Source organism: Pleurodeles waltl, chromosome 5 (genome assembly GCF_031143425.1).
Source record: "Pleurodeles waltl isolate 20211129_DDA chromosome 5, aPleWal1.hap1.20221129, whole genome shotgun sequence".
Classification (NCBI taxonomy): Eukaryota; Metazoa; Chordata; class Amphibia; order Caudata; family Salamandridae; genus Pleurodeles; species Pleurodeles waltl.
The window spans coordinates 1,752,676,844-1,752,691,585 of NC_090444.1; the positions used below are offsets into that span (position 1 = coordinate 1,752,676,844).

General features: G+C 41.9%; 1 protein-coding gene across 1 annotated transcript in view; it reads left to right on the forward strand.

Moving 5' to 3' along the window:
• EFHC1 (EF-hand domain containing 1) overlaps positions 1-14,410 on the forward strand; it is a 206,612-nt gene extending 192,202 nt beyond the window's left edge. Inside the window, exon 10 of the mRNA XM_069236146.1 lies at positions 14,209-14,410. Coding sequence (XP_069092247.1) covers positions 14,209-14,215 — 7 coding nt within the window. The 3' untranslated portion in view covers positions 14,216-14,410. The remainder of the gene's footprint in view (positions 1-14,208) is intronic.
• The last annotated feature ends 332 nt before the right edge of the window (positions 14,411-14,742 follow it).

Consider the following 14,742-nt stretch of genomic DNA (forward strand, 5'->3'; position numbering starts at 1 on the left):
CAGTCTAACGACAGGGAAGGATTCAAGCATGTGAATCCAAGAAAAATAGCAATGCTGACGAACCAGAGTTACAGGTAAGTACTTACTTCCTTCTTACTCATAAGTAGTGCAGTTTATTCAACATCCTGTCTAGATGCTACAGTTTGCATTGATTTATAACTAGATTACCACTGCCAAAGCTATAGAATATATATATATATATGTTTCTTTCCCCTTTGTTCTTTGTATCATTATTGCCTTCGCTGATAAGTAAGCCAGTTGATTCAGAGACCATGGCAACCCTGCAGATTTAGATAAGAGAAGTAGAGAATGCGTTGAAATTCAAAAACTTATGTGCAGCAATTTCCTTATTTTGCAGCAAGCTGGATTCAGATACTGAGGTAGCATCTACAGAAAAACCAGCAAAGCAGTCACCATTAGAGAAGATAGCAGAGCAGCCATCCATAGGGAAGACAGCAGAGCAGCCATGTGCAGTGAAGACAGCAGAGCCTTCATCTTTAGAAAAGACAGTAGGGCAGTCATGCTTACAGAAAAAAGAGCAGTTAGCATTGCAGACAGTACCAGAGCAGCCATGTCCGCTGAAGACTGCAGAGCAGCCATGTCCGCTGAAGACACCAGAGCAGCCATGTCCGCTGAAGACTGCAGAGCAGCCATGTTCACTGAAGACTGCAGAGCAGCCATGTTTATTGAAGATTGCAGAGCAGCCATGTTCACTGAAGACAGAAGTGCAGTCACCTTTACAAAAAACAGCAGAGCTGGCAGTTGCAGTCAAGCTAGTTACAGAGCAACCATCTACAGAAAAGGCAAATGCAGTGATGCAGGCTGCAGGGCAGAAATCTCTGGGATTCGGCAAAGTTTGTGGGTGCCAGTCAACCTGTACAAAGTGGTGAGCAGTAACAATGTAGGGTGTTTATACAGTCAAAATGTAGCTTCAAGGAGCAGCAGAGCAATATACATAGTACTAAGAGGTACATAGAAGAGTGTGGATACGCTATCCATTTAATACTCCGTGCAGACAGATTAATTGATCGACACATTCATCGATTAATTCATACATTCATTGATTAATGTGCAATTGCAGAATAGGTAAAGTAAGCTAGTCATGGTGGGTGGCTCACTCCACAGACCTGTGCACCATTGGAGTGTTAGTGCTTACACGAGAGGGTTAGAAAGAGCAGAGAGATATTAGGTTCTTTCGGATGTGGTTAATATTGTTCAGGATTAGCTAACTACAGGTAAAGCAGGAATATAGATGTTTTTAGTTCTCTCCTAAATTGGAGGTGGATGGGCAGTCTTAGATGCAAGTGCTCGGCCATTCCAGAGATTACCTTAAAGGCCCTCGTTATGAGTAGCTTGGGATATCCAATTTGGCTGGTAACAGGAGTGGCCACTCCAGTAGTCAAGAATGTATTATCAGGGCAAAATGTCGAGGTCATACCTTGAGGAATTATGTGCAAGAATCCGTGCAAAAACACTGATTCTGCATTATAGAATCTTCACTAATAGTAATAAATGTAGAATATTTCCACCAGAGTGCGGGGTCCCCAGAACACTTCTTTTTCCCTAAAATAGTAAAATAAAATCTTCACTCAAGGCAGACGTCTTAAAGTAAGTCACAAATGTGTCATAGACTTAAGCAGGATGTCTTTGCTGATTTGTTCTCATTGAAATAACAAGTTTAAAGAATAACAAAAAAAGGCTACAGTGCATTATCCAGCTGAATGTTAGTTCCTCATGTGCAACCCTGCATTAGAGTAGGGAAAAATGAAGAGAATTAATGTTTGCTAGGTTAATGTGCATCAGGTCAAAAAAAGGAACACTACTCCTTTAAGACCTCAGCAACTTCCCTCTCCCAGCATGCACTTTTGCCTCACAGCCTTGGTTCTTTTTTTCTGGTGCATGCTGACTGTATCCTCGTGTACTCCAGATACATTTTCTCCTAAATTCTTGAGATATTTGTCTTTCAAACCACATATTTCTGACTTCACTCAGCTTGTTTTGGTAACTTATCAACAGAACACCCTTTCTTCCCATATTTATGAGGTCATTTTTTTCTCACAATGCCTTCACGTTTTGTGAGGTGCCCTGCTGATGGGAAGAAGAAAGCATCTGTCTGTGTGTAGTGTGTCTTTCACCTACAGATTCAGTTAAGTCCTATGGGTTCTTCCACAAAACATCCTGAAGAACCCTGAAAGACAGGTAAGGCATTAAGGGGCAGCTGGAAGATCTCAAGGCAGAGGGAGTGCTCAACAAAGGTGGGAGCCCTTAGTTCAGACATGATTCAGGATCATTTGCAATTAAGCAAAATATCTGTGGGTGGTATTGCAGGCCCAAACTTACTGAAGATTTGTTCTGTTGTTAGTGCAAATCAAAGCAGCAGAAACAGCAGCAACAATGAACTGTAATTTGCAATAGCTATTTTGTGCCAAGAGTTGACCCTGGTGCAGCCACCAAAACTGCTTTACAACAACCCCGTATTAAGCTAAGCAAAAGATGACGCATCTGGGCGGAACCACAGGAATCATAGATTTTTGGCACACAGCTAGATCTCCTTGATTTCCGTCATCTGGTTTTGCACCAAATCCTACCTCCGGATGAAGCCAGGTGGAACAAAGGGGTTCAAGTAGTACATCACTTAAAATGTAATTTGTTACTTCGCCGCCGGGACACTGCTTCCATATCGCTGCCCATTTGGGACCACTTTTGCATAGATAGGCTCATGCTACACACCAGGCAGTGCAGCATCGTCTCCCTTGGTTTAGGTACACCTCCTTTTGGCGCCGGGTGTCCTCTTCCTGAAGGTATGGACCATTGCCCTCAGGTATTTTGCCCTAGTGATTGCTAATTTTTGCATGAGCCCTTGAGACTTATGCCAGGTCCATTTTTACTCATGGTTCTTGGGCTTGGTTTTATCTCGAGTCCTTATGATGATCCCATAACCTCCTTAGGGATCGAAATGTCGACTGAACCTGCAGAGCCTTAACTATATTGTTGATTATCCAATAATGGGCTGTGCTATTCCTGTTTTTAGATACGCACTTTGGATCACTATTGTCGTGTGTATCGATGATAAAGCACGTTTTTCACTCATATCCACTGAGCGGTTATACAATACTTTAAAAAATATATATATTTTATGGATTATTGTTTGGAATAAATAATTATTTGTTTGAGAGCATTGTTGCATTTATATGTGTGGGTATAATTGTTTTGTATTACAGTGTTTACCCAATGTTCCCTTGTTATGTAGAAACATAGTGTAAGGTGGAGCATCAAGCAGAACAACCATTTATAGCATGAGAGCGAATGATGTAATCGACGGGTAACTTTTCCTGAATGTAGTTCCAAATTATTTTTTGTCTTTCCTGAAATGCAGCACTTCCTGGAGGTAAGCATAGTATATCTGAGTCATAATTGTTATGTTCTCTGATAGCTTATTTGGCCAGCAGTTATAATGATTTTTTTGAGAACATTTACTCAGAACAGCAGAGATGTAACAACCTTTGGGCATTCATCCTTATCACATGATCCGGAACAAAGAACAAACTCTGAGAGGCAACTGTCGGTCCAGTGCATCATGAGGAGTGAAAGCTCCTGGAATCCTAAAGGGACAGGAATCTATTTTCACAGCATTCCGATTTGAAAACCTATCAGGCTGCACTTTTCCCTCAATGGTAGATAATTCATCTTCATTTTTCACTCCTGATGCTGCAGTTTTCTGAAGGCTGGCAATCTATATTTCTGAAATCCTTTTCCTTTTTTAAGCTTCTGAACGGTGCTGCTCATGATATGGACATCTAGCACCATCTACGAATTCTGTGTAGACAAGTATACTAAGCCCTGATTTATACTTTTTGGTGCAAAACTGCACTAACCAGTTTTGCACCAAAAAGTTTAGCATAGGCTTGCACCATTTCTGTGCACCAGCCGGGCACCATATTTATGGAATGGTGCAAGCTGGTGCAAATGGTAGGCTAGCGTAAAAGAAAATTATGTTAGTCGGGTGGGGCTTGCGTTATGGAAGAAGGGGGTTTTGCACCGAGAAATGACGTTAGGCAGGTTTGAGTAAAAAAAAAAAAAGACTCTAACCTCCCTAGAGTTGTTTTCTGATGCAAAACCATCCATACCACATTTCTCCTGTCTTAGAAAAGACAGGAGTCATGCCCACTAGCCCAATGGTCCCCTGGTCCCCTGGTCATGGCCATTGCACCCAGTGCCATGTAGGGGTGCCCATTTCAGGGCCCCCAATAGTACTTTAAAAAAATAATAAAATACTTACCTGTACTTACCTGGGATGGGGTCCCCCATCCTCCGCTGTCCCTCTGTTGTGGGTGTCCCTGGGGCCTAGGGAGGGCACCTCTGGTCTTATTCCATGGTGTTCCACAGGTCCCCTTAACGCCTGCCCTGTCTCGGGTGTTAATAAAAGGTCATTTTTTGACCCCTTCTACCTCCGGTGCGTGATTTTAGCATGGGGGCATAAATATGGTGCTAAGTCATAGAGTCACGGGAACGCCTACTTTGCATCTTATTGACACAAAGTAGGTTTCCACGTCCCAAAAATGACTAACTCCAGAAATTTGGCGCTAGACGGGTCTAGCGCCAAAGTATAAATATGGAGTTTGTTTTGCACCGAAGTGGCGCCAAAAAAAATGACGCAAATTCAGTGCAAAACAAGTATAAATATGCCCCTAAGTGTTCCAGGGCATAAACATGCAGTGATGAATTATTCTAATGCTCATTGCTTTAATGACTATACCTACACTGCAGGACCAGTAAGTAACCATTTCTTCTGTTTCATTTGGATGGGGAAAGTTGCTTCCAACATTTGCTTGTGTATGTTAGCACGAGTCAAACCTAAAATCAGGGGTGGCTCCTCCATTAGGGCGGAGGAGCATTGCCCCTCCCGCCAGCAGAGGCAGCTGCAAACTGTGTTTATTATCATTTTCCTTAAAAGGGGAGGGGCCATGGGAGTGACGTGTGTGTTTGGCGGGCCGTCTCTGGCCGGCCAAGCACACATGCACACAGGGCTCGCTCCAGCCCAGCAACATACTTGGTGAGCTGGAGAGAGATTACACAGGCTCCCAGTCTGCCTGGTAGTACCCTGGCTTTGAGCAGCGTCAGGATTGGCCGCAGGACAGGCTGGGAGCCTGTGCCTGCAGCAAGAAGACGGAGGAGTGGCGCAACGGCGAGGCGGTAAGTGTTTTTTTTTCTTTATTTAATTTTAATCCCCCCGCCGTGGCCGCCCTGCCCCTCCTGCGCCCCACAAGCCTCCATTGCCCAAAATACCAAGAATGAGGTTGTGTAGTTATGTAGTGAAGAGCTATGTGATGACAATTCCTGGGCCAAAGAACTACTCCAACTAAATTAGATTCAGAAATGACTGCACTCTCGCTCAGTCACCAGATTGACTGGATCTTTGCTTTCCAGTGTCTATCACCTGAAAGTTTTACCAAAAAAGAAGTTTCCTCTGCCTCACTCTGTTAGGTAGGATATAAGTCCTGGTATTCCAATGGGGGGCCCCCGTGTAGACTACAGCGAGTCCCTATACCCCAGTCTTTCCAAATGCACTTCACATAGTACAGAATGTGGTGGCTAACCTTGCCACCATTACATGTAGATTTGATCATGCAGTTACCCATTGCATAACCTTGCCAGCAGTACACGTACATTCGATCATACAGTTCCCCATTGCAGACACACCATTGGTTCTTTTCTAGGGCATCCCCAACAATAGGGGTAAGCACTGAATTGTCCCGCTGGGATCCCAGATCACTTTGCAAAAATCTCTCTTTCTCTCCATTAAAAAAAAAAATATATATATATATATATATATATATATATATATATATATATATATACATACGCACACACTCAAACTTTTTAATATAGAGAAATAACACATATATACAATAAAAAATTGACTTTGATCCTAAACAAGGCTAAGCATGGCCACATTTCATTTGTTTTTCATTTTACAAGTGTCTCTAGTTATAGTAAAATAGTCACTATATGTAAAGTAGCTAGAAATGTCACTTACAAACCCCTTCTGAAAAAGGAAAAATAAAGGGAATGCAGGGCTGTGCTAGAGGGTAGGGTGCACAAGTGAAGCAGTAAAAAGGCCTTTATGGGCCCTTCCCTTCCCCCAATGTCTCAGCCTGCCCCAGAGGTGACAGGGCAGTTCAATTTTCCAGCTCCTGGAAATAGAATCCTAGAGCACTGAGCTTGCCCTTTTTTTTTTTTAGCCTTTTTTGGCTTTTTTCGCTCTATAAAAACCTTTAAAATTTGATTTAATCCACCTCACTTGATGTCCCTTAGGATTAGAAAGGTTTTTCACCTGTTTTTCTGATTGGATTTATTAATTTTTTCCTGTCAGAATGCCTTCACGTTTTGTGAAGTGCCCTGTCTGCGGTACAAAAAGTCCAATCAGATCCCCATGAGCTCTGTATTGTACAGCTTCTTAAGGATCATCATCCTGAAGACTGACGGAACTGATATTGTCAAAAAAGAACAGACAGAAAATCAAACTACATGGCCTGCAAGAGAGATCAGAAGGCAGCTTTAGAATGTCATAAGGGACAAGCAGATGTTTTCCTTAGCACCTTACTCTCACTTAAAGGACTACCCAAGAGGTAGATGTAAAGAGAGTCAAGGAAAAGACAAAAGACACATTCTTGTTAAACGGCAAGACAAGGCCCTCTAAGTTAAGGAAACTGTAGCAACATGTTTCCAGTCGAGACATGGTACATCCATGACTTCAAAGGCGACATCAAGACGGCACAGTAAATTGACATCAAAACCACGGTGTCACCTTCATCAACATAAAAAAAGACAATCTCCAACACCATCTACTACTCCCTTACCTTTGAGGTCACCACAGAGTCTGAAGTCACCAATGATACCTCAGGCCTCAAGATTGCTCCTAAGGAGACACAGCAGAAAAGGAAGTCACTGAATAGTTCCAGATCTCCAAAAAGATTATCTTGTTGGCCACCAAGGTACTTTAGACACTGTAGTGGACTGTAAGGTTCCATTAGGACCTCTAGAAAACATGGCCCCCTTTAGGTTCATTGTACATTTCAGACCGCTACTCCATCAGGGACTACTCAAATATTTAATCACGCTCCCTTTCTGTAATAATATCGTTGGGCGATGAAATTAATACCTTCAATGAGGTATTAGTGACGGGAGCACCTAAGCTCAACCTTCCTATACCAGTTCCTGCCACCACTAATACATGATTTTTGAAACGCCATATTATAAGACATCATCTAGACCCCTGTTGCCCCCCTATTGCCTATGTTTATGGGTCTTTTGCAATCTATCAATGCAATTAATCATATCATATAGCTTTGCAAGATCTGTTTCTACCAGGTTGCTAGAGGAATATATAGCAGCAGATCAGGACAATCCTGTCCTCAGATCTGATCCACCTTCAAGCTCTATAATTGTATCTGTGGTGTAGAAATCTCATGCTGTTACACCTTCCCCCACTGTTCCTCCAAATAAGAAGAGCAAATGGATGGATTCAGTATGAGGAAAATGTGTGGCACAGCTGCTATGAGCATTAAAACAGCATGTGCCACAGCCTTGCAATGGCCCTACACTAGATCCCTCTGGGACTCTTTACAGATGTTCACAGAGCAGCTACCAACAGAAGGTAGACAACCTTTCCAGGAAATCCTTCAGGAGGGAATCTATTATAAGTACTGCAGCTGATTCCTCAGACATATCTGCTCATAGGTATTGCCATGCAAATTGCCTTAAAAACAAAGCTTGGTTGAGGTCTATTGTGTTAAAAACAGAATTCCAGCAGAATATTCTCAATCTTCCATTTTGAGGCCCTTTTTGCTTCTCTTGCATAGGATGTGATGGCTCGAATGAAGATGGAAATGGACACTTTAATGGGACTAGGTCTCCAAAAGAGGAAAGAATTCATAAGAAGCTATAATCCTTATGATAGGAGGTATTTCCAACAGAGTTCAAGCTCCTCAGTTCTAACCGTGAAAACAGCAACAAACAAAGACAGCTTTTTACCAGAGAAGACCTTTGAAAGGTAGAGGAGGCCAATGGACATCGGCTGACACTTGGAAGCCTCTACAAATACAATGAAACCTTACTTCTCTCCTCTTTGTTAGTCACTCCAGTGAGGGGGAAGTATCTCAAATCATCTACAAGAGTGGCAGAATATAACAAGAGAAAGATGGGTCTTGAATATTGTACGGAATGAATGTCCTCTTAAGTGTGCAGTCTCTCCCGCCTACTGTACCACTGATTTAAAGAGGAACTAAATACCTTACTTCAAAAGAATTTGGTGGAGGAGATGCTTTCTTACCAAAAAAGGAAATAAGCTTCTAGTACAAAAAATCACCAAAGTGAGAATTCATACCCATTCTCAATCTAAGATTAATAAACAAATTGATAAAGAAATAAAGGTTCAGATTTTTGGCATTGCACTAGATCTACCCCCAGTTACATCAGGGGGACTGGATATGCACAATAGACCTACAAGGTGCATATTTCTTCATTTGATCATTGACAAATATAGGACGTTCCTAAGATTTGTGGTAGGGAAACATCATCACCAAATCCTACCCTTGCACCTAAAGTTAGGTCCTCACACTTTCTCAACGTGCATGGAAGTAGTGTCTGCTTATCTCCAAATGTTAAAGCTCTCTGTCTACCCATACCTGGATATTTGATTGATAAAAGAAGTTCTCAGGAGCTGGCAATGAAGCACTTTGAACAAGCAGTGGATGTATTACAAAGAATGGCGTTAAGAATCAAGTTTAAAAAGTCAACAATTTCTCCAGTACAAAAGAATTAGTACTTGGAAGTGACATTAGACACCATTGTCACAAAAGTGTATCATTCAGAGGAGAGGCTCAAAACTGCCAAACAGAAATGTCTGTGTCTGAAGCAAACACTCCATCCAATTGCTTGACAAAATTGGACATTACTTCCTTCAATTGCATAATGCATCTCTTTTACTCAGAATGGCAGACTCCGTATGAGGCCACTACAGCAATGCCTTGGAGACCAATAGAACCAGAAACTTGGAAGCTAGAAGAACAAGTTAACATTGTCCCAAGAAGCACTCCAGTTATTCCCTTGGTGGTATCAAAAAATAACCTCCTGAAGAAAGCATCTTTTCATCAAGACATTCCATCACAGACCATAGTGACAGATGCAGCATCAATGGGATGGGATGCTCACAAGGACCATCTACAGATACAGGGCACATGGTCAGAGAGGGAGAAGTCATACTACATCAAACTATTGGGGTTAAGAGTTGTCCACCTAGCACTGTAATTATTCTTCCCATCATTAACAAGCACCCTTCTTGTTCAGACAGACATTACAACCACAATGCATTATCTGAACAAGAAGAGAGGAACACTCTTGAGGCTTTTGTTCATGGAAGCCCAAACCAAGGCGCACAGGCCTTAAAGTCATTTTTTGGACGGGAACGCCTGCCTTGCATGTCATTAACGCAAGGCGGTTTCCTGCATCATTAAATGACGCATACGGAGGAATTTTGACGATTGCGGGGTCGGGCGTCATGGTATAAATATGGTGTTAGGTTTGTGCCGAATTTGCGTCAAAATGTTTGTCTCAAATGTGGCGGAAACAGAGTATAAATATGCCCCTGAGTTCTGTATCATCTGGAGTCGCTTCAGGAGTTAGGTGGTGATTCCTGCATAGAACGTGTTGCTGTAGTCCAACCGGCTGGTAACTAGGGCTTAAGTGACAGTTTTCCTGGTGTTGACTGGAGTTATCTAAAGAACTTTTGGAGCATGCAGAGTGTGTGGAAGCAAGCGGAGGAGACTGCATTTATCTGTCACTTCATGATGAGTTTGCTGTCCAGGATGATGGCAAGGTTGCAAGCGTTGTTTGTTGGGATGGGTGTGGGTCCAGAGTTTAGAGGGCCACCAGGTGTCATTCCACGTGGAGGGTGTTGTTCCTGAAAGTCAGCACTTCTGTCTTGTCCATGTTGAGTTTCAGGCAGTTGGTTTTCTTCTGGTCAGTGGCACTCATGATGCAGTTGTGGAAGTTTGTCCTGGTGGTGGATGAGTCTTCAGAGAGCAAGAAGATGAGCTGAGTGTCAGCTGCATAGGATATTATGTTGAGGCCATGGGTTCTGATGATGTCGGCCAGGGGCGTCATGTACGTGTTAAACAGGATGGGGATGAGGAAGGAACCTTGGGGGACGTCACAGATGAAGTTCTTGGTTTCTGAGGTGAAGGGTGGAAGGCAGATTCTCTGTGTTTATCCTTTGTGGAAGGATGCAATCCATTTGAGGGTGTCTTCCTGGATCCCAATGTGGTGGAGTCTAATGGTGAGGATGTGGTGGAGTACATGTCGAACGCTGCTGAGAGGTTGAAGATCATCAGGGCTGCTGTTTCTCCCCAGTCGAGGAGGGTCCTGATGTTGTCAGTGGCAGCCATCAAGGCAGTTTCAGTGCTGTGGGTGGCACGGAATCCAGGTTGGGAGGTCTCCAGCAGGTCATTTCTCTGCAGGTGTTCGGTGAGTTGGCGGTTGATGGCCTTTTCAAGGACTTTGGCGGGGAAAGGAAGTAGAGAGATTGGGCAGTAGTTTTTTTTTTAGATCACTGGGGTCAGTGGAGGGTTTCTTGAAGAAGGGTCTGACCTATGCATGTTTGCATCCATCTGGGAAGCCTGCTGTGGTGATGGATGCGTTTATAATGAAGGTGAGTTTGCCGCTGATTTCCTGGCTCCTGAGGTTGAAGAAGTGGTGGCGGCAAGGTCCGTGGGTGGGTGGCGGTCATGATTGCTGTGGAACATAATTATATTTTGTAAGTTTGAGATGCTTTTGCATCAAAAAATGACGCGAAGACGGCGCTAACGTTTCATAAATCAGGCCTTCGGTGTGGTGAGCTGTCCCCATGTGGAGGGTGGGTGGTTGTGGGTGGCATCCCTTGGTCTGCCGAGGGTGGAGAGGCCTGTGGTTTGGGGTATGAAGTTTCTGTAGATGGTGGATATCTTTCCCTTTTGATCGACGGGTCAGGAATATTTCACTGCACTTTTCCTCCCATCCCACTATTCCAGTAGTGTTGATCAAGTTGCACTATTCCAGAGCAAGAATGATTCACACAAGAAACTGCCGTGCAGACCAGATCTTCTCTACAGAATTTAGGGCCAGATCCTACACCCCAATCTGCCATCATTGAACTTAGCAGTTTGTCTCTTGAATTCTTGCAGCATGGCCATTTAGATCTCCAGCAAGATTGTATGGGCATTTTAAAAGAGGCAAAGAGACCTTCTACAAGTGCATCATATGCATTTAAGTGAAAGAGATTCTGCATCTAGTTTGTACAGAATAACATTAACCCAATTAAATGCCAAGAGGTGGTTATTCCATATCCTTTACATTTGGCAAGGTCTGGCCTTTCCTTTTCATCTATAAAGGTACACATTGCAGCGATTACTGGATATAGAAAATTTCCTTCACAGACATCTATATTTAAAATCCTAGTAGTGAAGGGCTTCTTAAAGGGTATCAACTAGGTCTATCCTCCCATTCAGGTCCCTACTTTACTATGGCAATTGAATATTGTGCTTTCAAAGTGATGGGTTCTCTCTGTGAACCCTCACACAAGGTGACTTTGCTGCACAATCGCCTTGTGTGGACGACAGTTTCTGTTAGTTATTTCTTGTGTGCAGTCAGTGAATTCCAGACCCTGTGTTTGCACGACCTGTACAGCTTTTCATAAAAACAGAGTGGTAATGGGAACCCACCCTACTTTTCTTCTCAAGGTAGTGACATATTTTCATGTGAATCAAAATATTAACTTGCCAACCTTCTTCCTAATCTCCTCCAATCCATAGAAAATAGCTCTTTACGCCCCGGAAGTCAGAAGGGTTCTGAATTCTATTTAGTCAAAACAAAAGAAATCACAAAACCCCACCATCTGTTTGTAAATTACTGCACACCAAGGACTGGTCTTTATACATCAAAGCAATTCATGTCTAGATGGATAATTTCTTGCATTACATTGTTTTACCGGTTACTGAATAATCTCCTTCCCATTAAGCCTTACAGCACAGTCAGCTAAGGGAAAAGCAATTACAATGGCTCTATTAAGAAATGTGCCCTGGTCAGAGCTTTGTAAAGCTGCTATGTGGAGATCAATACATATCTTTACCAGACACTATTGTTTGGATTTTAAATTTGAGATCTGATGCCCAAGTGGACCAAGCTTCTTTGAAGAATCTTTTTAGGTGGTATTGAGAACTGTTTTGTCTTCTTTTTTTGCAGAATTTATTGGGATGAGCCTCTATTCTGTTCAGTGCTTAGGATTATCAGTGAGGACCCTCTTGAAAAGAAAGGGAGTTTCTCACTTGAAATCATAGTTCTCATCTAGGGTAATCCTCATCAGACTCACAGCCAACCTACCCTCCACCCAGGACTTAAGTTGGTACAGGGGTTCTCATCTTCACCTAGGATCTTTTTATTTCTATGAATCTGAGCTGACCTATAACCTCTGGGGCATGATGGGACACTGGAGGAAGTTTTTCTTTTCAAAAGACGTTTGTGAGTGATATTTCTAGTCACTTTAGATATAGTGACTATTTTAATATGACTGGAGATATTTTAAAATGCATAAATACATGAAATGTGGCCATTCCTGAGACCCTCACGGGTGAGTAGCGCGCTCTATAATTTTTTTTGATTGATTGATTGATTGATTCCTGGCCTTCTTTAAGTTGCAAAGTCAATTGTTTTTTATGTGTATGTACGTTTTGTCTGCAATAAAGTTTCCATGTATGTGTATATATATTTTGGTATCCCGCACATGGACAGATCAATTCAATGATTATGACTTTGCTGAGAATTCCCTTGAAAGAGAACTAGGATTAGAGTTAAGAGTCTTTTCCTGGTATGCTCCAGAGGCAATATGAAATTCTCTTCATTGTTCATAAACTTCGCATATGCATTAGCAACAAATTTCCACACTACAGTGCAATCAGTAATGTGGGATCTTAGCCTGTTTTGATGATTCCCCCAAAGCAATGCAAACATGGATTTTTTTTCTGTCTGGACTGTCTTGGACTCGTGACTAATCATCTTAAATCCAGAAAAAAAGCGAAAACATTAGCATCTCAAGTTGCGTAGTTGAATTTAAGGTCTCAGTTTAGGACATTATCAGCACCTTGAAACTACAAAGAGTATACATATTCTAAAGTATTGATATAATAAAAATGGACATCTCGCCATGCAGTTATAGAGGCCAGCTCTGAAGACCTGGAGTCTGTCACTGCTTCAGTTGTCGCATACGATTTTTTAAGGGCCGATATTTATGAGAACCCTATTTCAACTACAAAACTTTATTTCAATGCCAGAAATATATTTTAAACAAAAGCCAAACCACATACTTCCTCGACTTTGACTAGCATACCCCTGCAATCTGAATCACATATGAACAGGTGCATCAAGGTGTTGTACAAGAATGTATGAATAAAGTAAGAATGCTACCTCCCTCCTTACAGGTGGGCTGTAAAACTTGATTTGGGCTGTAAGAGATGGTTCCTGTCTAATCAGGAATTAGAAACAATATGGTAGTTCGTTCCTTACCAAATGTCTGGGTAGGAATCTGACAAAACAAGTGGGAATCTTGAGCTGCAATACGGATTCCAGTTGTATTTCCCCATTTCTAATCAGTTAATCAGAGTCACATCCATAATACAGCAGTATTCCCACATCTCGAAATTTAGGGCCTGATTTATGAAATGTTAGCACCGCCTTTGTGTAATTTTTTGACGCAAAAGCGGGGCAAACTTACAGAATATAATTATATTTTGTAAAATGACGCAAAGGCAGCGCTAACTTTTCATAAATCAGGCCCTTAGTGTATGCTTGAGTAGCTGACAAGACAGATTTGGAGATGGATGATACTGTAGGTACAAGGGTTTTTATATGAATAGCACAATAATCAGCTCAACAGTTCATTCAAAGACCCGCAAAGGGCACCGTCACCTAATTATTCATGTGTTCATTTATGTACGCCCCATTTCTGCACTCTCGCACCCACCCTTTGGCTTATTCTTGAATTCACTTACCCACAGAACAAATGAGAATTGCTGTCCCCTATAAACATGCCAAATATGTTGTCTTTGTTACTGCTTGTTTTTATTGCTCTTTCTTGTGATGTTCAATTTTTCTGATGTCCATTTCTTATTTCCTTTTCAGCTCGTGAAAAAGAAGAAAAATCATCAGAACATTGTAACATGATTTTCCTACCAATCAGTTGAGGATTCCAGAACCTGAGTTTTATTTCACAATTGTAGAATTTGAAAATGTGCACATATATAATTGTCCACTATGATACCGTTACTGTACATCCCCTTTTGAAAACAGCTGTAATAAAGTACAAAATGCATATGCCTTTTAATTCTGGATTTGCATTTATAAAAATACATATTTATTCTGTTGTATGAAATCAAGGAATGGCAAATGTTGCCTTGCATAAGGGCAAACTTTCTTATCTGATTTTGACCTTTGATTTAGAGTCACATGGTATCAGTTAAACAATTAACATATTTGTACATGAATGGAGTACTACAGTTAGGCCCATATTTATACTTTTTGACTCAAACCAGCGGTAGCGCAGATTTGCGTCAAAAAGTTTATCCCCGGCTAACACCATTCCAACGCGCCAGCCGGGCGCCTTATTTATGGAATGACATTAGCCGGCGCTGCGACCTGGTTAGCGTCAAAATAAAT